Below are 25,731 nucleotides of genomic sequence, written 5' to 3'. Positions count from 1 at the left end.
GTGGACATGTTTGAAATGTCTAGCTACTGGGTAACTGGGGTCTGAGTTAATAGCTCTCAGATGTTGTAGGATACGATTAAATACCTGGAGTTTTGTGCTTCCCACGTATCTGAGTTTGCAAGTACATTCTAAGACATAGACTGCGAATTCAGTGCGACATGTCAGTACTTTAGAGATTCTTATGGGATTAGATTCTACCATTCCTGTTACCTCATTTGTATTGACCCCAAATTTACAAGCTCTACATGAGCTGCATTTGAAAAAGCCCTTTTTATTGGTCAACCAGTTAGATGTTTTCATAACTTCTGGACTCGATCTAACTAGTGCGTCTCTCATTGATGGTGCCCGTCTGAAAGTAATATTAGGTAATTCAGGCACCAATTGGGACATAATGAGGTCTGTTTTAACAATGGGCCAATTCTTGTAAATAATCTTTTTAATTTGTTTCTCTTGTTGACTGTATGCTGTAATCAGTCTTATGTTATTTCCTGATTCAGTTTTATTAGTTGTGAGACATACCACTTCACTCGTTGCTACACTATTGCTACAAGTATTGGCTTTATCCATAGCTTTCAAGAGTTCCTTTTCTTTGTACCCTCGATGGATAAATCTCTCAAATGCCCCATGTTGACACATCTTGAGGTCCTGATCTGTATTACATATACGTTTGATCCTCAAGAATTCCCCATATGGGATGCTTTTAATCAAATGATAGGGATGAGAGCTGGTGGCATGCAGTATGGCATTGCCTGTTGTGCTTTTTCTGTGTAGTTTCGTGTGAATGAGATTATTACTGATGTAAATCTCATTTATTTCTGCCGTAAAATTCAAGTTTAGGTCATTGACGTTTAAGTTTTTGACAAATTCATAAGCTGTTTCCTTAGTGCCCCTCCAGATGACGAAAACATCATCTATAAAACGCCACCATTGTATGACATGTGTATCAAAAATCTCCTTGTGAGTGGTTCTGAGGACATGCTCCTCCCACCAGCCTACGTGAAGACACGCATAGCTGGGGGAAAAACATGCCCCCATCGCCACTCTGCGAAGCTGTTGAAACACCTCCTTGTTAAAGATAAAGTAATTGTTAGTTAAACATATGTTGATCATGTCTAAAAGCATTATATTGTGTTGATAAAAGACACTGGAGCGTTTAGACAGAAAGTATTCACTAGCCAATATACCATCAGAATGCCGAATACTGGTATATAGAGAACTTATGTCCATAACCAGAAAGATATATTCTTGTTTCCATTCAATGGATTGGAGTTTGGATATAAAGTGGCCAGTGTCCCGAATATATGAGTCCAATGATTCCACATGTTCATGGAGAAAGAAGTCCACATATTTTGACATGTTTTCTAGGAGTCCCTTTTGTGCTGATATTATGGGTCTCCCTGGGACTGGATTTGTTTTCTTGTGTACTTTGAGGATGAAATAAAGTACTGGTGTAATAGGGTGGTCATTCCTTAAAAATTCCAATTCATTTTTGGTTAACAGTCCCATTCTTATCCATTTTGATAGTTCTTTAGATACTAAATCTTTAATTTTTTTCAAGGCATTGAAAGTTGCCTTTTTGTAGCATTCACTGTCTCCCAAATGTTTGTGTGCTTCTTCCATGTATAACTGCCGGGGCCATAGGACAATGTTGTCACCTTTGTCAGACTTATTGATAATCCGATCTTCACGTGATTGTAACTTACGCATTAATGTTGAATATTGTAGTTCTTTATATTTTCTATGTTTTTGTGTGCGTAATATTTTCTGATTGAGTTTTTTCAAGTCTTCTGTAACACAGTCACTAAATATATCAATAGCATCTCTAGGCATCATCGGGATAAATGATGACGGTGGTCGAAATGGTGTTGGACTGATCACATTGCTCTGCATGCCCATTTCTAACATATCTTCTTGTGTTGGTTGGATTATATTCGGTTCCTCTTGTGCTAAGGCATGCATAGAGCGGAGTAGTGGAATGTCACAAACTTGAAACCACTCATCAATTGTATTGGCGGGTTCAGAGATATTAGATTTTTCGGTCATTTTGTTCAATTTGAAATGTTTCATGAGCTTTAATTTTCTGATGAATTTAAAAACGTCAACTCGAGTTTGTGGGTATTTGAAATTGTTGCCTGGACAAAATGATAAGCCAAGTAATAGTAATTGTAATTCCGCTACTGTTAAATCAATGTTGGATAAATTGATCACAGTGTTGTCTGGGGCTATTTGTTTAGTTTCAGTCATTACCATTTTTTCCCCCTGCTCCCTCTGCCTCTTCCTCTGCCTCTGGATTTTTCTCCTTTGTTTTCTCCTAGTCTTGTTCTCCTTGCGTTTGTCTTCTCGGGATCGTGTGAGCGTAGAGTATGGCGGCGATCTATGAGAAACCCCAACTCCTCCGAGGGGGTATAATCTGTTGGGAGTCTTGTTAGATGGTTATTTGACACACTGTCATCAGATTCATAGTTGCTGCTTATAGAGCTTGTGTCTGTACTTGGTGTATCATTTCTCTCTTCAGCTACGCTGTTACCGCTGGTAACTTTGGTGGTCAGAGCTTGTCTTTTCGCGTTATCGAATTTCCTCGCAAATGTGAACACCCTTCCTGTTTCATAGTCTGTCTTGTCCCTCGTAAATTTCCAGATTTTTCTTGCTTTGATTGTCTCTTCATGTTCAGTTAGTCTTAAATTGATTTCTTCACGACTTTTTTTAATGAGTTCTTTTTGTTCAAGTGCATCCAATGTACTGTTCAGTGATTCAATTTTCTTAATGATCTCATTTCTGTCGATCTCTGCATATTTTATCAAAATTGTTACCATATTCACGGATGCTTCTAGATTATTGTTTGCCCATTCTTTTAGCATTGAGGGATTGGGGTTTTCAAAAGATGGCGCGATAAGTATTCTGAGACCACGTGGGACGCGACCCACTTCTTTATACTTTTCCAGGCTTTTTTTCTCCCACCATTTAGTGAGTTCCGTTTTTAACAATTTCTCTAAACTTTTAAACATCGTTTTGACATCATGGTTATCACCTGAAGCGTCTTTGTTACCATTATGTGTTATATTAGTTGCTGGAAGATTTGAGAATAAAGCGTCTGCTGTAGCTTCTCTGGCCCGCAGCGCGTCTGCTGATGTAGCCATTTTTCAATGTTGTTAGTATCGCTGGATGTTGCAAAATGTTACAGCACTAATGCGCTCGTAAATCTCGTGAATGTGTCTCACAGAGCGCTGGTGTTGTTACGAACACAAATCTGTATGCCGCATACGAGGTACAGCTATTGCCGCTTACCCATCCGGAGTCACTCCTCTCCTCTTCGGCGTCCTCCGACCTCCGTTGAGTCGTCGGCTGAATCCAGAAAACTGGGTTACGCGGGATTTCGCTCTTCTCCTCAGGTCATGCAGCGGGGGGCTGGCTTGAAAGAAATACTCCTTCCGGGTGTTCACAAGTATTGGCTGTATGATTCTACCAGCCCGTTACGATGAGAGGGTCCATAGAAGGGAAGACGGCCAAACTTCCCCAAAATGTATACAAAGTATCACGGTCCCGTCTTGACTGAGAATCCCAGGAAAAGAGGTACGGACCACAGCGTGTTCTGGTATTCAGTGCAGTTTATTGCTTAGGTTATCAGCAATTCTGGCATAGCAGCATTACGCGTTTCGACAGTGAACCACTGTCTTGATCACATGACATGCATACGGCCAATCAATGCTTATATAATGGTGAAAAAACAGTGAAAACAGACTCATTTATGCCGTTATTTTTTAAATTACTCAATGTAGACATTGTTTCACAATATTTGTCTGTCATATTGTTAAAAAATAAATATAAATATTCATACTAAGGCAAATGAGCAAAAAACGCAGTTTACAATAAATAAATAAATATGTAAACAGAGTGTAAAGTGCAAGTGCTTAAAAATTCCCTGAATAAATTCAATCACCAATTATTTAAGTAAAAGTTTAAAAGTTGATAAAATATCCATATTAAAATCATATGTATTTTAATCAATGAAGAGAAGCTAATCGTTTGTATATGTGTTTGATTTTGAATAGACATCTTTTTGGCAAATATATTTGTAAAGTATACAAAGAGACCAATACTAAACGATATTCATCTATCCCATGTGAGATTGTGATGTATACTTTAACAATAATCTAAAACTTTATATATATATTAATTACCCACTGGCGGTCGCCAGTAGGTAGTTATAGTTACAACCTAGTTTTCATAGGAAAAGTATTTTTTGATTTGCTAATAACTTTGGCGTCGTTTGACGAATCTTCATGAAATTCTCCCCCAAAAAAGTATATCCCGGTCAGCTTCTATCCTGAAAGTTTGCGGGTGATTCGTCAAGCGGGGGCTGAGAAAAAAGGGGGTCCCAAAACTCATTTTTCTCCATGTTAATTTCCATAGGAAATTTTGAGACGGGCTACAGCCCGAACTGCTGAACAGAATTACCCCAAATTTGGCAAAAAGGTAGAGCTTGGTTCAGAAAGCGACCTTTTTTTAAATGGTGTAAATCCTTTCAGTAGTTGCTGAGAAATTCAAAAAATAAATGTTTCGATATCTAGGGCGGCGGTGGAGTCGCGAACCCTCCCGACCACGAGCTTCATTCTAATTGGATGCCATGACCACGAGCTTCATTCTGATTGGCTGTCAACACTCCAAACCAGGAAGTGTTGGCAGCCATCTTGTGACTCGGTAGAAGCGAGTCACCAGAAAACAGAGAAACAAAGATATAAAATAAGAGAAGGGGGCAGGGTAGAAACACCCTGACCCCCTAGGCCTGCTCAGGGGCTCCCAGAAGGCCCCCAGGGCCAAAAAAAGCATTTAAAAAAAATAAAATTGGCGCAATACGCGCTGGGGTCGCGAATTACGCCGAAATTGTTTAAAAAAACAATGAAGCGTGGGTTCCCGCGTTTTATTTTAATGAGGCCCCCGGGTGGGCTAGGTCCCAGGGGCACTTCTTTAAAAATAATAGCTGGAGCCCGCTGGGGCCCCCGCAGCCCCAGGTACCACCACCTCCCGAGGCATCACTCATGTTGGGAGGAAGGGCGCGCGCACCTCCTCCTGGAGCCCGTGATGGCCCTGGGGACCGCCCCCCTCTAGGGCCGGCTCCTGCAGTGTCCCGGGGTGCCCACCCCGGGACACTGCTGTTTGCTATGATGGGGTGGGAGCCGCGCGGCTCCCACCCTGTCATAGCAAACTTGCTTTGGATTTTAGAATCAAGAGCAGGGAAACCTGCTCTTGCTTCCAAAATCCAAAGCTGATTGCTTTTCCACACGGGGAGCAGCATGTCAGCAGCTCCCCGTGTGGAAAAGCAATGCCGGCTCCCGCAGGACGCGGGGAGCCGGTGGGACCATGGGGGATTGGGGCTCCCCTCACGGTCCCCAACGGTGAGGCCAGGCCCCGGGGGATGAGGTCCTCGGGGCCGGTATTGGCCACGGGAGGGGGGCCGACGCGGCCCTCTTCTTTTTTAATTTTTGCGTGGCTCTCAGAGGGGCACTCGAGTACTTCTTAAGTCTTTCAAACACCAATGGGTATATTCTGAAGGACACATGGCCAAGTTAACGGTACTTTATCGCAACCAAAATGGTGATAAATTTAATGCACCATTCACAAACTGGAGCAAAAAGCCCATATCACCAGTTTACCAGCGATGATAGCCTCAAAAAGCATAGTCACTGATATTGCGAATGAGATGTAGAGTAGGCGTACCCGTGCAAAAAGCAGCGAACACATCACTTCGCAAGTTTCTCAACCACCAGCAAGATCGGCGAAGAGAGTACAAAACAGGCGATAAGGTGTGTTAGTAGTAGGAAGTTTACACCTGCTCTGAGCTGATGTAAAGTCGGACCACAACCTGCCACATGAAAGGGAGCCCAGCCCAGAACCACACCTGAATGACAACAGATGCAATGAAGCCAACAATCATGCAGCTCGGACACCCAACACTGCTCCGCCACCCCCCGCCACCAGCCCCTTGTCCGCCATCCCCCCTCACCGCCACCCCCCACGAACAAATGTGAGAGCAACCTTATACAATCTGGAACTTAACAAATTGGGTGATGTCGCACAATTAGAATTAAGAACTCACATGTGAGGTTGGACAAATGAGAATCTCAGTCATCTATGGATTTACATATAAAACATTTTATTTAAACAAAACAACAAAATAAAAATAGGTATAGGCATGGCGCGTCATCCCTCGACAATTTGTGAATCACAGCCTGCAAGACAAAAAGAAAGATAAGATTGTGCGTCATGCGTCCATCAAAGGAAGGAGAGAGAAAGAGTGAGAGAGAGGAAGACAGAGAGAGGAAGAGAGAGAGGAAGACAGAGAGAAAGAGTGAGAGAGAGAGAATGAGAGAGTGAGATACAAGAGAGAAACAGGGTGAGAGAGAGAGTAAGACAGGAAGAGAGAGAGAGAAAGAAAGCATGAGAGAGCGGAAGAGACGAAGAGTGTGTTAGAGAGAAAGGAAGAGATGGAGAGTGAGAGAGAGAAAGAGTGCGAGTGACAGAAAGGAAGAGGGAGTGACACTGTAGAGAAAGTCCTCACAGCTCACCTTTCTGCCACCGGTGTGTCTTCAATGACGTGCCGGGACATAGTGCAGCCCTCAAGTTTAGTCATCTGAAATATAATATAGAATCAGTAATGGCAGAGTGCATACAACTGCACGCGTGTAATTCTCTGTTATGCCCCTGCGCACCCAGGCTACTGCACCCCATTAATTCCTGCTGCCCAGAGGTGTCTGTCCGCTGTTGTGCACCCAGGCTGCTGCACCCCATCCACTCCCAGTGCCCGAAGGTGTCTGGCTGCTCCTGTGTACCCAGGCTGCTGCACCCCATCCACTCCCACTGCTCGGAGGTGTCTGCCTGCTCTTGTGCACCCAGGCTGCTGCACACTATCCACTCCCACCGCCCAGAGGTGACTGCCCTCTGCTGCGGAAACAAGCCTCTCTGCTCACCTTCCGCCACCTGCGTTTGTGTAAGAGGGTCCACCATGTGCCGAATCAACTCCCTCAGCCGTTGCGTACACGCGGTCAAGCCGAGCTCACAGTTCAGAGTGGGTGTTGATTGCAGGATGGCCACGCATCATCGCAGGCCTACTAGAGAAAAAGCAAGATAAGATTGTGCGTCATGCGTCCATCAAAGGAGAGAGAGAGAGAGGAAGAGGAAGAGAGAGAGAGAAAGAAAGAGTGAGAGGAAGACAGAGAGAGAGTGAGAGGGGGAAAAGAGAAGGTAGGGGGAATTCATCCATAGTTCCACACATGAAAGATCATGCACATGACATATCTGTGTGGATATGAATGTTTATTGCACATTCCGTGAAGTGTTGCAGCTGTAGCAATACAGGGCCATGCAAAGCACACATTTCCGGTTTTTGCACGTGCTCGGGGGTTAGGCCCTGTTAATATATGTACTTATCCAATCACTCCGCCAACTCCAAAGCACTTATAAATTCACTATACACTCTCCTTGCAGTACTCTAATGATCTAGTCCCTACCTATGTACTTATACAATGACCGAGACAAAGTTACATAACCAAAGTTTTCCCCACTGCCAGAGGTAACATGGTTGCGAGCGCTGTCCACAGCAGAATGTAATGTGGTAGGGCCCAGGGGTAGCATCATGCATATATAATGAACACACGGACACAGTTAGATAGATAGTGGAACTGGGTACGGGCATGTGCTCTCGGACCCTTTTTATTACCAGGGTCACATGTCCAGTGACGTCTGTGCTGGATGCGTGTTGGGCGAGTGTAAGCCAACCCTCAGGGAATGGTTGGTGCGGGCAACAAGTACAACTAATCATCAGATCACACACAGAGATTCAAGCATAAAGGGTCAATGACTTGTGCTGCACTAAGGTAGGTGCACCAGATGTGAAATAATACACAAAAGATTCTATCGTAAAGGGTTCATTACTTGTGGTACACTGAGGTAGGGGCAGCAGATCTGAAATGATACACAAGAGATTCTATCATAAAGGGTCCATGAGTTGTGGTGCACTGAGGTAGGAGCATCAGAAGCATTCCGCTTGTGCACAGCCAGCGATGATGCGTGGTCCGGGAGTGCCGCACTGGTGGCAATGTCTGTTGCCTACTGGACTGCGTCATCTGCAATCGCAACTCGAACTGAATTGTGAGCCCTGCAGTCCGCAATGTAGATGGAAGGCAGTAGTCAGCACAGACATCGAGGAATGCTTTTTGTCACTTCCTATTGATAAAATCCGAGGACATAGAGTACAATTCTGTCTGCAATTAATAAATCATGTCTCAATGTAAATTGTGAGCTCTGCTGACCGCAGTGTAAGTAACAAAAGATGAAATATATATGGAATACATTGTCGAAATATGTAGGTTTCGGGGACGTTATAGTTAGTTGCCTACTGGACTCTGCAATTAATGAATCAAGACTGAATTCAAACTGTGAGCTCTGCTGGCCGTAGTGTAGACTGCCATTCAGTGTTCCTTTGGACTCGCAAGATGAATTTGGTCATTGTACTAAAGCTATAATTGATATTAAAAAAGTTCTTGAAGCAAGGATACTAAAAGGATATTGTGTAGGTTTCAGGGACGTTGTCGTTCGTTGCCACTGGACTCTGTAATTAATGAATCAAGACTCAATTTTAATTGTGAGCCGTGCTGACCGCAGTGTAGGCCAGTCAGCAAGGGCCCACAGCCACGTGGCATTGAGTTGAGTTGAACTGCACAGTTAGTGGCATCAGAAGTATTCAGCATGTGCGGAACCTGCGATGATGCGTGGTCGGGCGGGCCGCACTGGTAGCAATGTCTTTTGTCTAATGAATTCCGCCTTAATAAGGCTACGTGGCGATGACCTGTGGTGCAGTGAGTTAGTGGCACCTGAAGCAACCAGCGTGTGCGCACCCTGCGATGATGCGTGGTCCGGGCCGGCAGCACTGGTAGCAATGTCTTTTGTCTAATTCTGCCTCAGTAAGGCCACGTGGCGGTGACTTTGGTGCACGGAGTTAGTGGCACCTGAAGCACTCAGCGTGTGCGCACCCTGCAATGATGCGTGGTCCGGGCAGGCCACACTGGTAGCAATGTCTTTTGTCTAATAAATTCTGCCTTAATAAGGCCACGTGGCATTGACTTGTGGTGCACTGAGTTAGTGGTACCTCTGGCGCTCAGTGTGTACGCAGCCTGCGATGATGCGTGGTCTGGGCAGGCCGCACTGGTCAGCAATGTGTCCTGCCTACTGGACTGTGTCATCTGCATTCGCGACTCCATCTGAATTGTGAGCCCTGCTGTCTGCAGTGTAGGTCGAAGGCAGAAGTGTGTACAGATACAACTCTGCTGTGCTGTGCCGCTGTGTTCGCAGGGGGCCTGTGTTGAGGAGGCCCGTGGTCATGACAGCAGCCACGTGGCAGAATGAGGGCCGCCGCTCTGGCAGACGCGTTGGCCTTCACACAAGTGAACCACGCTTAGAACCCCGGACTATTTATTCACACTTCTACGCTGGAGTGGCGTACGTTGGACCAGCCCACTGCGCTTCCGCTTACAGGGGACGGCGACACAGGTACATGATTGAGGTCTTCTCCACTGCCTGAGGTAACATGGTTGCATCCACTGTCCACAACACTACAAGCACCAGCAGTATATGTCCACTTGGAGAGGTTTGTGCTCGGCATAGTGAGGTCAGTCCAGGACATCACCGCTACACTTGGTATTGTGTGCATTATTATTGGTGGGTGACTTGCGTCCTTCACGCATGTTTGGTTGCCACATCTCGCAACATTCAGCTATTGTGTGGCTGAGGAGACATCCCGTTTTTCGAAGGTTCGCTGTCCTGTTGTGCGCTGCCTCGGTGTTAGTGGAGGGGTCCGGGTGGGAGGTCCTGAGGGTGGTGGCAGTGGGTTTTGTGGCCTTCTTGGGTGTGGGAGGTGCATGATCAGTAGCTCTATGACATGTGTTGGTCTTCAGATGTGATTCTGGGCTGGGCTCCCTTTCACGCTGTAGGTAGTCGCCCTACTTTACACCAGTAAAAGGCAGATGTTACATTCCTACTGCTAACGCAGCTTATTGCCTGTTTTTGGATCGCACCGCAGATTTGGCTGCTCGTTGAAAATATCGGGAAGTGGTGTTTTCGTGTTATTTTTGCATATGAACGCCTACTCTGCATATTATTAGCGTTAGTTGTTGCTCTCATTTGTGGCGATTTTTATTTTGCGGAAGCTATTGCTGGAAAACTGGCAATATCGGCTCTTTTCACCAGGTTGAGAATGGAATGATAATTTAAAATTACTGAAAAAACTATAGGTTTAATTAACATTATAATTAGAAATTAGCATTTAAAAAACCTTTGAAATTCACTGAAAAAAACTTTGGTTTCAGGGACGTTCTAGTTAGAAATTAGCATTTAAAAAACCTTAGAAATTCACTTAAAAAACTGTAGGTTTCAGGGACGTTCTAGTTAGTTGGACATTTCACTTGTACAAAACCTGAGAAATTCGAACGTTATAGTTAGTAGAGCTAACTATAACTCGCGCCCCCGCAATGCACTGCTGATGATGTCACATATTAAATCACTCGTGACATGGTCAGTGACATCACTGATTACATCTCAAATGACCTCATCCACCTGATAATCTGATGCACCTCCTCAAGCTCTAATATAACCTTTGATACACCCACTCTAAAATACAGACTACCATTTTCGAAACCATAGACAAATCATTAGCAGTTACTGTATACCCACTAACTAATACCTGGCTACACATACACATTCATTCACCCATACATGCAGTCACTCATCAATAGAGCACTATTATATGTACTCATATACCTATACAAACACTAATACTCTGTCACTCATCCATAGAGTATTTGACACACCTAGCTAGTCATGTAAAGAATCAATAACACTGCCATTTACTTGCCTAAACAGTTATACATTCACCATCAAACCTATTCGTACAGATACTAACATATACTTACTCTCTTAAACAAGCACACACTCATTCATACAGCCACTCTCACAATTACTCACTCACTTCATTTATATACTCTAACACTCACATACACTGCCTTTCACATATGTAGTTACTCACACATATACCAATGATACATACATTCACTCACCAACACACTGATACACACACTCACTCACCTATACAGCTATGTCCACATGCACTATTGAACCCATACACCCATTAAATTATCCACTTACACATGTAGGCAGAAAGTCACACACCGCCCACCCACCCACCCACCCACACAAACATTGAGGCACCCATACAGATACTCATGCAACTAATAAGTAACCCATATAGACAGTCATGTACCTAATCATCAACCCATGCAGCAGCTTACACAACAACTGAGAGACTGATACAGACATTCACACAGTTTAGTCCCTAACCCATGCATTCAGTAAGACACATTTAATCACTAACTTATAGTCAGTCAGTCACACACCTATTAAATCCTCCACCCACACACTTATACACCAACTCATTCTTCAATACACCTTGGCATTAACATATATAAAATATATTTAAACTTTACAGAAACACACATTCACTGGATGATGTCATCAGTGATGTCATTTGAGATGTTGATGTCATCAGTGATGTCACTGACCATGTCATGAGTGATGTAATATGTGACGTCATCAGCAGTGCATTGCGGGGGCGCGAGTTATATTTAGCTCTACTAACAATAACGTTCGAATTTCTCTGGTTTTGTACAAGTGAAATGTCCAACTAACTATAACGTCCCTGAAACCTATGTTTTTTTCAGTGATTATATATATATATATCTCCTACTGACGGTCACCAGTAGGTAGTTATAGTTTCCAAAGGAAAAGTGTTTTTTGTTTTGCCAATATCTTTGGTGCCATTTGACGAGTCTTCATGAAATGTTCAAAATTAATCAGACGCTCAGTTCAGCTGCTGTGTTGAAAGTTTTGTGGTGATCCGTCCAGAGGAGGCAGAGAAAAAGGGAGGGTTCCAAAATGCTTTTTCTCCTTGTTAATTTTCATAGAAGTTTTAGACAGAACTACAGCTCGAACTGCTTGACCAAATTACACCACATTTGTCAGAAAGGTAGCTATTGGTTCAGAAAGCGACCTTATTGTTATTTGGTGTAAATCCGTTCAGTAGCTTTAGAGTTATTAAAAGAAAACTAAATTTGTATATATAGAGGTGCGAACCCTACCAATCTTGTGCAGAGAGCTGATTGGTTGCCAACACTTCAACCAGGAATTTTTGGCAGGGTATAAATTTTCTGACCCCCTAGTTCTGGTGGTTGGGTCCCATAGGGACCCCCAGGGATTACAAAAGTCTTGTTTTATTTTTTGCTGGAAAATCGCGGATGGATCTGCGAATTCGAGGCAGAATTGAGAAAAGAAAATAAGCGTATTCTCTTGCACTTGTTTGTATCTCAGCCTCCGGGTGGGCCCGATCCCGGGGGCATATATAAACCTTGTGAGACATCCATTGAGCCCGCAAATATCGCATTTATTTAAAAAGAACACTGTGCATCTGGCGGTGTGTGATAGAAGACGAGAGGTTAGCGCTCCTGCTAAATCACTGCGTGTGAGTGCATGGTAAACTTATCTTTCTTGTCTGGTGTCAGGGAAGAGATTCAGAAGAGCAAAAAAATACCACAAAGGATGACAACAAAACTGACTTATTAAAGATGAGATAGCAGAAATGTGATTGACTCCTGGCCCTTCAGCCATAGCTGCTCTCATTGCCCAGTGGGTCGGATTTACTTTATTTGCGCGAGATGAAAGGCTGAGTTAAAGCTGCCGGTTTACTTTGTACCGGTGACATTCAGATTTGGACTCTACATGGCCTCTGGCGATTTCTTCTTACTGGTGAGGTGCAAAGGGACTTTAACACTTGTATCTACTGCACCATAACATTTCTGGCGCGAAAACACAAATGGCCTGCTGCATTGACGCACCTTCTGATGTTAAACGGTCTAGGTCGACGCAGACCAATTTTTCAAACTTCCCAAAAAAAAATATGTGTATGGCGCAGCCCTCCCCTTGCCCCTTCAAAGGACACAGGCCTGATTCATAACTTGACCACTTGTTAAATGGTGTGTTCTTGGACAAATTAAAAGATCATTTTGTGACTCTTTTGCCTTCTCTTCTAAAGTGAAGTACAGGATGTGGTGGTGTGGCCAGAGCTGCCCACTTTGAAACTGGGGAACTAGGTTCCAGTTGTGGCTCAACATCCTGTGATTCTTGACAAATCACTTAATCTCCCTGTGGCAACAAAAATGAATGTGTCCTTGTGTCATGTAACTGATGCTCATGTAAAGCACTAAATATCTCCGGGTCGAGTTCCCGTTACATAAAACTGCAAATACCCCTGGCCCCTCACACCCAAAATATATATACATATTTACTTTTAAAAAAAGTAAGGTTCCAGGGGGACATTCTAGTTAGGTTCAGATTTCACTCGTACAAGAACATAGAAATTCAGCAGTTCTAGTTACCCGACCTAACTATAACTTACGCCACGCAATGCACTGCTTATGACCTCATATATTACATCACTCTTGACATGGTCAGTGACATCACTGATGACATCATTCAGTGAGTGTAAGTGTTTTCTAAGAATTTAAGTGTTAAACATATATACTAAACTACTACAAAAGTTTAATTATTATACTAGGTGTACTACTAGTGAGTGATACTACTTTTTGCATATAATATGTTAGTGGCTATATAGGTGTGTGAGTGTGTCTCTGTCTGTATAGGTGTATAAGTGGGTGTGTGAGTAGCTGTGTGGGTGAGTTAGTGGCTTTGTGAGTATCTGTGTGGTTGCGTTAGTGGCTGTGTGAGTTGCTGCATTGGTGAGTGATTGGGTGTCAGTGGCTGTATTGGTGAGTGAGTGGGTGTATGAGTGAGTGACTGGGTGTGTAAGTGTGCTGTATGAGTGAGTGAGTGACTCTTTGAGTGGGCGTTTGGTTAAGTGAGTTGGTGTGTGAGTGGCAGTATTGGAGAGTATGTGTCTGTGTGAATGGCTGTATGGGTGAATGAATGGATGTGGGAGTACTTGTATGGATGTGTGAATGCTTATGCAAGTGGTTGTGTGGGTGTGTGATTGGTTGTATGGGTGAGTGAGTGGCTGAGTTGAGAGGCTGTGTGAGTGGGTGTCTGAGGCTATATAGGTAAATACATGGATGTGTAGTAGCTTTCTGGGTGTAGTAGCTGTATGGGTGAGTGCGGCTGTGTGAGTGGCTGTATGGGTGAGTAGCAGTATGGGTCAGTGAGTGGGTGTGTGAGTGGCTCTATGGATGAGTAAGTGGATGTTTGAGTATTTGTATGGGTCTGTGAATGGCTATGTAACTGGTTGGCTAGGTGTACGAGAGGTTGTATGGGGGTGTGAGTGGTTCTGTGGATGATGTCATCAGTGATGTCACTGACTCTGTCATGAGTGATATAATATGTGAGGTCATAAGCAGTGATATTCACTGGAAAGGAATCTTGTGCACCCAGGTATTAAAGCAGTGCAAATTTGAATTGGCTTGACCCATTTCGACCAAAACGGTCTTTGTCAAAAGCCATGCAAATCATTGGTGTTAGTGTTACTTTTAAACCCCACAGCATCATAGACATGAACAATGTACTATATGCTTTACATACACGAGGACAGGGGTAGCTCCTCCATTGGAGGTGAAGAGCATTGCCCCACTTAACTTACTTCCACAGCCCCATAGATGAAAAATAAAATAGTAATTTATTACCATTTTATTTTTCATCCCCCGTCCAGATGAACAGAGAATCAGGACGAAGCTGCTGCTGAGTGACAGCAGCGGGTAGGAGGGTGGGCTGTCTATGCACTGTTTAAAGTGTGTATGTATTTTTGGCCGAAGGTGCCAAACCAAGGGAGCGGGCAGTGGACTTACTCTCCTTAAACCTTTTGATGGCTATGGTTGCCTGGTCACCACACAATGTAGAACCATCCAAACCATATTCATTAATGAATGCTGGACATCTGCATGAAATCAGGTGGAGCGATCAAAACATGTCCAATAAATACCCTGGTTCTCAATGCTCTCCCAAGACGATCTGTTGTATCCAGATCAGATTTAATTTAGAATTTTGCTGTATTCTGTCCATCGCCAACCAAACTCTGAAATATTTTATGAATATCCTTCGGCACCACAGGCAAAGCTGGCATTCTACCCCACAAAGCATGGGAATATCTCCCTAATAGACAGGAAGTATTAACAGTCTTTAAAGCCAAACTAGTGGAAGAGAACACCTTCTTTGTGTGAGCTTCTGTCGTTTTGGATTCCCTGTGAGAGAGAGTAAGCGAGATAGCATTGAGATTAGTGCGGCTAGTTGAAGCCTGCACTATTAGGTTTTCTGGAGTTAAGTGGTGAAGAAGAAAGTCCAAATCTCCTGGGGCTCGCATCTTCTCATAATCTGGCAATTTATTGGAGGACAAGATCCTCCAAAAAATCACCCAAGTACCTGTTAAAACAGCTGTTAAAGCCTCATTAAAGGGCAGTAAAGGCTCCTGTGACGCATGAGCTGTGTCTAAAATGTCCGTTAACAAAGTAGTTTTAAACTCTTGTGTTAGTAAAATAATATCAAGAGTCTCAGTGCCCTGCGTATAACTGTGGCATACGATGCTGCCTCATCAGTGACTATAACTAGAGTAGGAGAAGATAATCCTATATCTGGTGAAGTTCAGGACTTCTTGCAAATCCTGTAAAATGTCATCTTGAACATATTTAACATCAAAAAGATATTCCTCCCTGGTCAGCTCGGGTTCAAACTGAGCATAAACCATATTAGATGGTAAATTGGCTTCTGTGTCCATAAGAATGATCGGCTCTGCAAACTGCGTCAGTGCCGTTGCTACAGGCATTGTTAATTGAGTCTGTGGTTTAGACTGAATTACCTGTGGCGCCTGATGCGGCACCAAAAGCAAAGATGTCAACAGGGCCATGATCGACAGACCTGAAGTCTGGAAATCCTACTGAGAGACACAGCTGACGTCAAGGATGGATCCGCTGTAGGCCTCCTCGGATCATTTGAGCTCAAAAGCGTACCGGATTGATCTAAAGTAGCACTTTTGGATCTAGTCTAGTGTTTCTAATTTTTCAGTTGACAGGCAGAATAGAAAGGACGTCGAAGGTGGCTCCTCAATGGGGGAATTACTTAGTCTAGAATGCCCAGGTGCTTCATGTGACCCTGAATGGCTGAGTATCATGAAGTAGGGGATCCATGCTGGGATTGTTTCTGTTTTTATGGCTCTTCGTGGACTTACTTGATTTTTATGAGAGTTCTGTCTCTCGAACGACCTCTATTTGGAGAATGAGATCTCCTCCGTGATCTTGGCTAGAATCATCACGCTGTTGAAATTGAACTTAAACAAGTCCTCGACTTCTTCATCTCTGCTATCATGGGTTTTGGTTTGCGGTCTCAGATTGTTTACTTATTCATGTAGGCACTCAAATAACACAACTTTGAGTTGTTTCCTGAACCAAGGCACCACAAACCGACATTGTGTTGTGCTGATCTGGAACAGTCATCTGTCGGTTACAAGTCATACATGGTTAAAAGCCTTATGGTTTGGATGACATTTTGCACACAAGCATTCTCTAGTAGAAAATTTTCAAAAAAAGTCAAACAACAGTTGCTCCAGATCCATGTCGTTTGGCGCGGAAGGAAGGATCTGGACCAACATCGCATCCGCAAAAGATTGACCGTCACAAGGAAACTTCTTGCCACCTGTTGACGCTGGAGGACATTGCTGGGCAAACGTTTCCAGATCCAGTCTAACACCTGGAGATATTTAAAAAATGAGGAATCTGCAATTAGAAGTCTATCAGAATGGAAATTCTCACTACGGAGCTACATGCTGTGCCTGGAAAATTTTAGGACAGAGGGCTGAGCTCCCATTCCTTTATCTTCCTGCGCTAAGACTAGCGAAAAACCCTCTCCAATCCCTTGCTAGGTAATGCAGATGTTATCAAGCTTGGTATGTGCCATCCACATCTATATGTGGATGGCAAATGTATGTCCTTGTACCAGTTAAGGTTTCACAGTGAACAGTCCCCTCTCGGTCTTTACGTATCTAAAGCAGCACCATAAGGGACAAGAATAGCTGGAGAAGCTGCAAGGATTCCTTGCAAAGCCAAAAGAGGTAGTCACACTGGCTCAGATAATCAAATCTACAGCTGCTGCAAAGGGCCTTTATGCAGTGTTCTTGGTGCTACGGGTGGGGAGCACAACACACCACAGGCAGGCCTGGAAAAAGATTTCAGGAACCGAGAAAACCATTGCAAAATGGAAATATTGCTGACACAAACTAAGTTAATATCAGTCAGCATAAGATCCTACATTTACATTTTCTATACCAAGCCTATTTCATACCTGCAAAACCATTCCGAGGGTATCCTACCAGGTCACATTGCTGTCCACGATAGTGAGCAGACCAGGTGGACCTTTTTCATACATCCTGTTGGGGATCATAGAGGGTAGTCTAGAACTGAACCCGAGATGGCTCCCTTAAACTGTGTTAAATTAGTTGCTAGTAGTGCAGTGGAACTACTATTAACTAAAAGAAGGGTGAGTCTGCATTGGTGTAGAGCAACTGCTCCTAGTAGAGAAGAGCGGCTACGAGACTTAGCATCTTGTAATGTCCAATTTGAGTTATACATCTCCCTCCAGCCCTTAACCTCTAGGACCAGAATGATACGGGGCCACTCAGAACGTACTTTGAACAACTTGACACAGGCAACGCTGAAGATCGGGTAGAGAGAGAATCTAGAGATGGCAAAGGTGCACTGGAGTAGGTATGGAAACACCCGGTTGCTCATAGTTAGGGCTGGATAACTTCCCACGGCAGGCCATATCACTGATGTTTATTAACCAAATTTTGAGAGTTCTAGTATAAACATTAAATACAGAAATATGGTTGGACATATTGCATCAAATGTGATTTGCCATCGTTAAATGATACTGGATACTTATGGTAATGTGTGCTTCTTGTGTGTTATATTTTCAATAAAGATATTTTAAAAGCAAAACTGTAGGATGCATCAACATGTCTTCAAATGGGAACTGAGCCCCCAAGTAGTTCACAAGTACTTAAAAAATGGGGCCTTCCCATAATTGATCTGTTCATTACGGCACAGAACAAAAAATGCCAGAGTTCATGGGCAATGCACTATGGATGAACTGGTCTTATCCCATATGTAGTAAGGAAAATGCTGCAAATATCAGTAACCTCATTCTTGCTGCTCTAACCTGGGGAAACATCAGTGGAATTCCATGCTGTTCAAAATGTCAATACAGCACCTCAAGAAGTTGCCACTCAGACCAGACCTCTTGACTTAGGATCAGCTCAGGCAACTATACTTCGGTCAGCAATCTAGCACCAGAGGTCCTATAATTTGCTTACCATAATCTCCTAGAGTAGCAAATGAAAATCTTGCGGGAGGTGTGTAAAAGCCCCCTATGCAGCGCTGCTTTGTTGCAAAGTGGAAAATATTTGATCACTACTGTTAACAATAGCAGATGATGCTCTGAAAGCATCTGTTCAGAATATATTTGGCTATTTATTACATTTGTATAAAGCAGTATTAGGATAAACTTCCATTCATTTCCAGTGAGATGCAGTCAGTGGCAGTCTATATGCAAAACTGGGAGCATTTGTTACTTTTTAATATACCAGTGATTAAGGCAATCATAGAAGGCCTTAAAGGGGCATTCCCCAACATCGCCTCCCAGGTGTTCCTGAAGATCTTCTCCCTGTTCTTTCGCAGGCCATTCAGGATTTCTGTGATGTTGCCACGTTCACAATTTGTTGTAGCTTGGACACCGCTGACTCTGTTGGACGGGCGATAGGCACCAGTGTCACCATTCGTGGCTACATTCACCTGGGTCCTTGGGCGAGGTCCAGTCCTCCCTGATGGACATGGCATTAAATGGGAATTGCCTATTCAGTGACGAGGCTGATTATACCCTTGAACGTTTTAAGGAGAGTAGGGTCACTGCTTGCTCTCAGGGCCTTTCCACTCAGCCTCAGTAGCAACACTTCCAACGGTTTTTCATGGCTTCAACCAAGGTATTCCCTATTGCCAGCCTATCCCACCCCAACAGGGAACCCAGCAGTTGCGAAACTGCTAGGTTCCCTGTTGGGGTGGGATAGGCCGGCAGGAGGAAATACCTTGGTTGAAGCCATGAAAGGAATGCCAATTGGGAGGCAGAGTTGACTGATTATATCCAGGTTGGCAAGCTATCTCATCGGACAGGTGGGTCCTCCAAATTGTTTGCAAAGGGTACACCTTACCCTCACGTTCATCCCTGCTGTACCTTCCACCGTCTATACAATGACTGACAGAGGACCATCTCTCCATTTTGCGTCAGGAGGGGCTATCAAGAGGGTACCAGTGCCTAAAGTGCAACGTGGTTATTATTCCTGCTACTTCCTGGGGCCCAAGAAGGATGGAGGTCTTCTGCCCAATCCAAATTTGTACCGTCTCAAAATGCCTTCCCTGTCATGGGTTTTGTCTACCCATGACGCTGGAGACTGGATGGTGGCGTTGGACCTTAAGCACGCCTAATTCCATATTCCTGTCCTGCTGGCTCATCAACATTAACTGCTGTTCATGGTGGGAGAGGAGCATTTTCAGTTCAGTGGGCTTCCCTTTGGTCTCATCAGTGCCCTTCAGGTGTTCACAAAAAGGATGACGGTGGTGGCAGCACACCTTTGAAGGTCAGAAGTGCCAGTCTTCCCTTTGCCTCGATGACTGGCTATCGATTGTGGGCTCGCCCTAGGCAGTCATCAGCTGCCTTCATACGACTGCAATTCTCCTGTTGTCTTTTAGGGTTCACTATCACATGCTGAAGCCAAACCTGACTACTTCTCAAGCACTCCCTTTCATCTGAGCCATTCTGAACACGGTACGGTTTTGTTCCTTTCCTCCAGGTAGGAGAGTCCAGACATTCAGGCTATAATACAGATCTTTCAGCCTCGGTCCTGGATTTTCAGTGAAATCGACTCTGGGACTGATGGCCTCATGCATCCTGCTTTTTGAGCATGCCAAGTAATTAAGCGGGCTCGGCAGTGTGATCTGAAGTCCCAGAGGTCCCAACGTCAAGGGGATCTCTCCGACTTTGTCCAGATCTCACAGGAAATGGCAAAAGATCTGCAGTGCTAGCTAGTGGTCCATGATTGGGTCAGCAGCAGACTTCTCTCTCCCTTCTCCACCCAGAAATGACAGTGGTGACCGATGCATTGCTTCTGGTTTGTGACAGCCATCTGGTAGAGGTGGAGATCAAATGCCTCTGGATTCCGGTGGAGTCCCGGCTCCATATTAACATTCTGGTGACATCCATTTAGTGCTGAAAGCCTTCCTGCCATCCATCAATGGGAGGCTGATGCAGGTGCTACTGCAACACACATAGGGTGGGGTGTGTTCATGGACCCTGTGCCAGGCGGCCTTGCACTTCTGGAAATGGCGGGACCACCAAGGTATCTTCCTGGTGGCAAACTCCCTGGCGGGCTCACTGAACACCAGGACAAACAAACTCCCCCATCTATGCTGAGCTCATTTCGAGAGGCACTATACCTGGCGGTGGGTCACGGTCTCTTCCACAAATGGGGAGAACCTTGACTCAATCTATTTGCCACTGTCGGGAAGACGCAATGTCAGCACTTCTGTGTGTTGGTGTTTCGAAGTCATCTCTCTCTCTGAGACACGTTCCGCCTAGAGTGGAACTCTGGACTCCTGTATGCCTTTCAGCTGATACTACTCCTGCCCTGAGTTCTCAAGAGGATCAGGATAGACCGGGCTCATTTTTTCTTTTTAGCTCAAGATACTTGTGTTTTATTTAGGATTTATATGCGACCTGATATTAATTTTATCAACTTTGTGAACGTTTACAGAAAATGTTTTGAGGCTGAATTCTTGCTTGAAATCAGCACGTTGCTTTTTGAGTTTGGGGCAGTAGTATATGAGATGCGCTAGCAGTTCCAGCATAGGTTGTCATCTCTGAGACCTAGTGATGCCAGCCTGGCGAGTGTCCAGAATGTTTGATGGAGGAGCCAGAATTTTGTCTGTGACAGTGTTGATGTGATTTTGTTGCGTGATGGTGAAGACCAGAGAAGAGCTAGGTCCTGGTCGGTGAGTGGGTTCTCAGTCTGGTTAAGCCAATAGCTAGAGATTTTGTCGTTGAGTTTGGTGGTCTTTGGGCGTAGTACCTGATGGCCTATTTTATTGAGGTTGGTGACGTACTGAATGATTGAGGGTGTGTGTGGCGAGAGCTTGGTTTTTGAGAGGGCTGTCTTGATTTTCAGGAAGTTGTAGAGCTCTGGATGAAATCTTTGACTTTATTAAAAAGGCATTGGGATGCACAATAACCCCGGCTTTCTCCTCCCTTACCACATCCTTCATAACCACACATCTCCCCACACAACACGATAGGGACATCCTTGACCTCCTTCTGACCGCTGCCGTCAAGTTGGTCCTGACAAACTGTAAAAATACTGCCAAAACATCATACAGGTGCTGGTTCAACTGGGTGACATACATCAGAGGAGCAGATAGCACGGCCCTGCAAAACTCTCATCTAGGGGGATGTGGAAATCGCTCAACACCTTTCTAGAAACATACAAACCACCGTGAACCACCAATGCTCCCTCTGATGGAGCAGATCATCCAAACACTGTCCCCAACCCAGGCTAAGCATAGACCCAAAATACACTTCTAGCACACTAACTCTTCTCTTCTCTACTTTCTTTGTACACTTCTCAATCCTTATTCTAACCTCGTCCGCAACACAGAGGGCTCCAGATGGATAAGATTAAAGAGGGCAATTTGAACTGTTGTTTAATAGCAATTAAGCTACTATGTAATTATTGCTCCTCTATGATTTTTGATGTGAAGATATGTAACGACCAACTGGAACTCTCAACTGCAATACGAATGTACCTGTATTTGTTGAAGAATTATAAAAAATAAAAATAAATATAAAAAAACAAAAAAAAATCAGCACGTTGCTGAAACCTTAGTTATCTTTTTATTGACCCGACTAGTACTAACCTTTGGGGGGTGGAGCAGAGATTGCGTTTGTTTGTCACAAGCATACGTTGTCAGTGTTTAAGGATTATATTTCATGTGTATTGCAGTGCTGTCATTGGCGAAATAGACGAGGAAACCGATTCTGCCTTGGACTTGGGAAGCATTCGAGCCGAACCCTTGAACTCCGTTGTAAATTGACTGCGCAGAGACATTTTGGCGGAACCAAGTGCTTTGTAAATTTTCAGCTGAATTGCATGTCTTGGAGATGCTGCATTTTTAGCAAAGAGGAAAAATAAATGTCTGTCTACTTTTTTTTATTTCTTGAATGTTGTAGTTCAATGTGTACATTAAATAATTTCTACCTTTTTCTTGATGGCTTTGCTCTTGTCTGATTCAAATTTCATCACACGGTTTTATTATTATTGAAAAAAATAGGTGCGCCTTCAGCCACACTTTGGTGGGTAACAATTCAAGCACGTCTATGCATGTGTCGTTTTTGGCCTTCTCAACTTTTAATGTGTTGCTGCAATCTTCAGGCAAATAACCGTTTTTTCACCAAAGCTATCTGTTTATACAAGTAAAATTACACATCAAATTAAAACCGTTTTTTCGCCGTATTGGCCATTAGACAGATTCACCCTCTGTTTTGCTGTGGACATGCTAACTGAGCATTCGATTTATTTCCACCACACACCCCCTGCACTGTACGCAAGCGCAGTGAAACCTCTCCTTTAAAGCACACACAATAGTGTTTCTGTAGTTAGGCCTGATTATTCATGTCACTGGAAGTTTTTTTTTTTTTTTTACTCCATATTCTATGGCCCAGTGAAGACTGTACTTGTCTCCATTTTGTTCCAAGTGCGTTTAATCGTTCTGGACAGATATTTTTCCCCTCCAATGAACAGCATCAGTGCCTATGTTTCATTGGGTGTTATTCAGTTGGTAAACCTATATTCATTAGCATAGCTTAAAAACTTAAATCGAGTTAGTCATTCAAATGCTAGATCCAAGAAATCGTCCATAAATTACCAAAAAGATAAAACGGCATGGCATGATCAATTAACCATCAAGAGTTAACCTCTCGGTCGGCTTGGTCGAATGATACAGGATTACGGTGTACTTGATTTGGAATCCATGACATCCCTTCCTGCTCTAGTGTCATTAAATAGTCCAGGCTTCAGTCCTTTCCATTTAGAGGAAATTCCATAACAGTTTGCTAGTCATCCTGGAGCAGGTCAGTGTACCAGCTCTCCCCCTCTCAGTGCTCTCTCCTGGTTTTGTGCCCTCTTTACTGTTGTCTTGTGCCAACTGTTTGTTTCTGCAACAGTTTTTTGGGGGTTTTTTTGCATTAGCTCCGGTACTGTGGTCTCTGTGCCGAATAATTTTTCCCACATCACTGTTTTTCTATACCCGGTCATTTGTCCATTATTATTTTCCTGCTGTTTCTGCACCTGTTTTCCTCCCGTTATCTTTGCTGCTGCTGTCAATGTGCCTGTAAATCTTCTATTACCGTTGTGACTGCTCTCTCTCTCTCTCTTGTTATTTTTCCCTACTGTTGGTATTGTGTTTCTGTTCCGTCTTATCCCTGGTCTCTTCCTGTTACTTGTTGTTGTATTTTTGCCTCCTGTGCAGTGACCCAGCCCTCCTTGCCACCTGCTTTCCCGCCGTTTCCCCCTCCCGTCTCCCAGCACCTACTTAATGAAGGCTGGTGCACGACCTCATAGAGCAGGTCTGTGTGCCAGCTCCCCACTCACTGCTGTGCTCGGTGCGCTCCCCTGGTTTTGTGATCCGTTTTCCTGCCCCCTTTACTGTTGTCTTGTGCCTGGCTATTTGTCTTTGACTGTTTGTTTGTTTTCTGAGGTTTTCACCATTGGCTTCGGTACTGTTGTCTCTGTGCAGGTTAATTTTCCCCCATCACTGTTCTGTGCTCGGTCATTTGTCCATTATTGTTTCTCACTGCTGTTTCAGCGCCTGTTTTTTTTCCCATTATCTTTGCTACTGCTGTCACTGTGTCTGTCAGTCTTCCATTACCATTGTGACTTCTCTCTCTGTGCCTTATTTTTCCTTACTCTTGATATTGTTTTTCTGTTCCTTCTTTTCCCCGGTCTGTGCCCGTTACTTGTTGTGGTAATTTTGGCCCCTGTGCAGCGAGTCGGCCTGTATTGCCTTCAGATTTCCTGTCGCTTTTGCATTCTGGCGCCCCTCCCAAGACCTAGTTAATGGAGGCTGCAGCGTTGCCGCACAGTGGACATGCGCAGTGGGCTCTCCGCAGGCACAAGCCCGACTGCGCCCAGTGCCAGGAACCCTGGTTGTTCCACCCCATGCTGCTACACGGGGTGTAGATGCATAGACCTCTGAGCCCTGGATCCCTGGGCGCGGGATCCCCGGGCGCATCGACAACTGCTGCCGCGCATCTCCATGCAGCACCAGAGAACTGTTCTCCTGCCAGCACCGCTGCTTCAGCTGCAACACAGTAGCAACTAACAACGGACAAACCTCAAACACGACTGCTTCCACCACACGGACTGAGGCCGCTACAGCACCACTCCAGTGCATTCAACTCCACGCCAAATGACTGCAAACATGCCCCGGAGAACTGGGACACAATGTCATCCCTCACCCTGGGTGCCCTTTTCCTCACTGAGACCTGGCTGAACCCTGCCTCTGCACCGGACATCGCGATCGTCACCCACAAAGGTTACAAGATTACACACCGGGACCGAACCAACAAATACAGAGGTGGAATCGCCATCATATACAAGGACATCATCCGCTGCACAACCTCCTCAGAAAATTCGACCCCGATCATGGAGCATCTCAACTTCAACTCCACACAGACAGAAAAAGCACCATTAGAGGCACCCTCTCCTACAGACCACCAGGACCACGCCCCAGCTTCTGCAACGCCATCTCTGACCTCATCGCCTTGATCATCATCAACTCCGAGCACTACATCTTCCTAGGGGATCTTAACTTCATCCCCAGTGACACTAACACAACCGACCTCTTGGAAAGCATGAGCAACATTATCTCAAGTAACTTGTAACCGACCCTACCCACATCACAGGACCAATTATCAATCCCGTTTTCACATCCAGCGATGAAGTTAACTACAACCACGTCTCACAGCTCACCTGGACCAACCACTACAGCGTCCACTTCACCATCTCAGGACCTACCAACACAGGCGCCGTGCCCCCTGGCTCCATACACAGAAACTAGAAAAGGATATCGTTGGACCAGAGGAACAACGGTTTCAACTCCCACCTCCCAGATACAACATCCAACCCAGAATAGGCTGCGAAGAACTTCTCCCAGTGGACCACTGATTGTGCTGACACAATTGCCCCCACCTTGCAAGCCAAATCCAAAGGACCAGCTAGAAGAGCCAACTGGTTTACCACGGAGCTGAAATCCACCAAACGCAACTGCCGGCAACTGCAAAGGAAGTGCCGTATCAGCAAAGAGATTGAAGACCATACCACCTTCAAGTCAGCACTCAACCAGTACCACTGTCTCGTGAAGGAATTCTTCAACCTTGCAGCTGCGGGGAACAATATCACCCTCTCCCAAATACTGTGTGAGACCCTGGTGTGCTTTCCACAACAAGATCTCAGTCACCTATGAAAATTTCCAACCTCAACCAACCACCGTCTACAGCATCCGCCTGCTCGCACCCACAAGCACAAACTCCGAACCCCTG

At 44.6% G+C, this 25,731-nt stretch overlaps 1 protein-coding gene across 1 annotated transcript in view; it reads left to right on the top strand.

The window, feature by feature from the left end:
* The window catches only part of LSM8 (LSM8 homolog, U6 small nuclear RNA associated), a 96,593-nt gene extending 74,197 nt beyond the window's left edge, over positions 1–22,396 (top strand). The window contains exon 4 of the mRNA XM_085650596.1: positions 22,136–22,396. Within this exon, the coding sequence (XP_085506722.1) occupies positions 22,136–22,226 (91 nt within the window). The 3' untranslated portion in view covers positions 22,227–22,396. The remainder of the gene's footprint in view (positions 1–22,135) is intronic.
* Positions 22,397–25,731: the final 3,335 nt, after the last annotated feature.

This window comes from Triturus cristatus, chromosome 4_1 (genome assembly GCF_964204655.1).
Source record: "Triturus cristatus chromosome 4_1, aTriCri1.1, whole genome shotgun sequence".
Classification (NCBI taxonomy): Eukaryota; Metazoa; Chordata; class Amphibia; order Caudata; family Salamandridae; genus Triturus; species Triturus cristatus.
The sequence above is the reverse complement of the archived record's forward strand: the minus strand, read 5'-3'. Positions and strand labels throughout refer to the sequence as shown.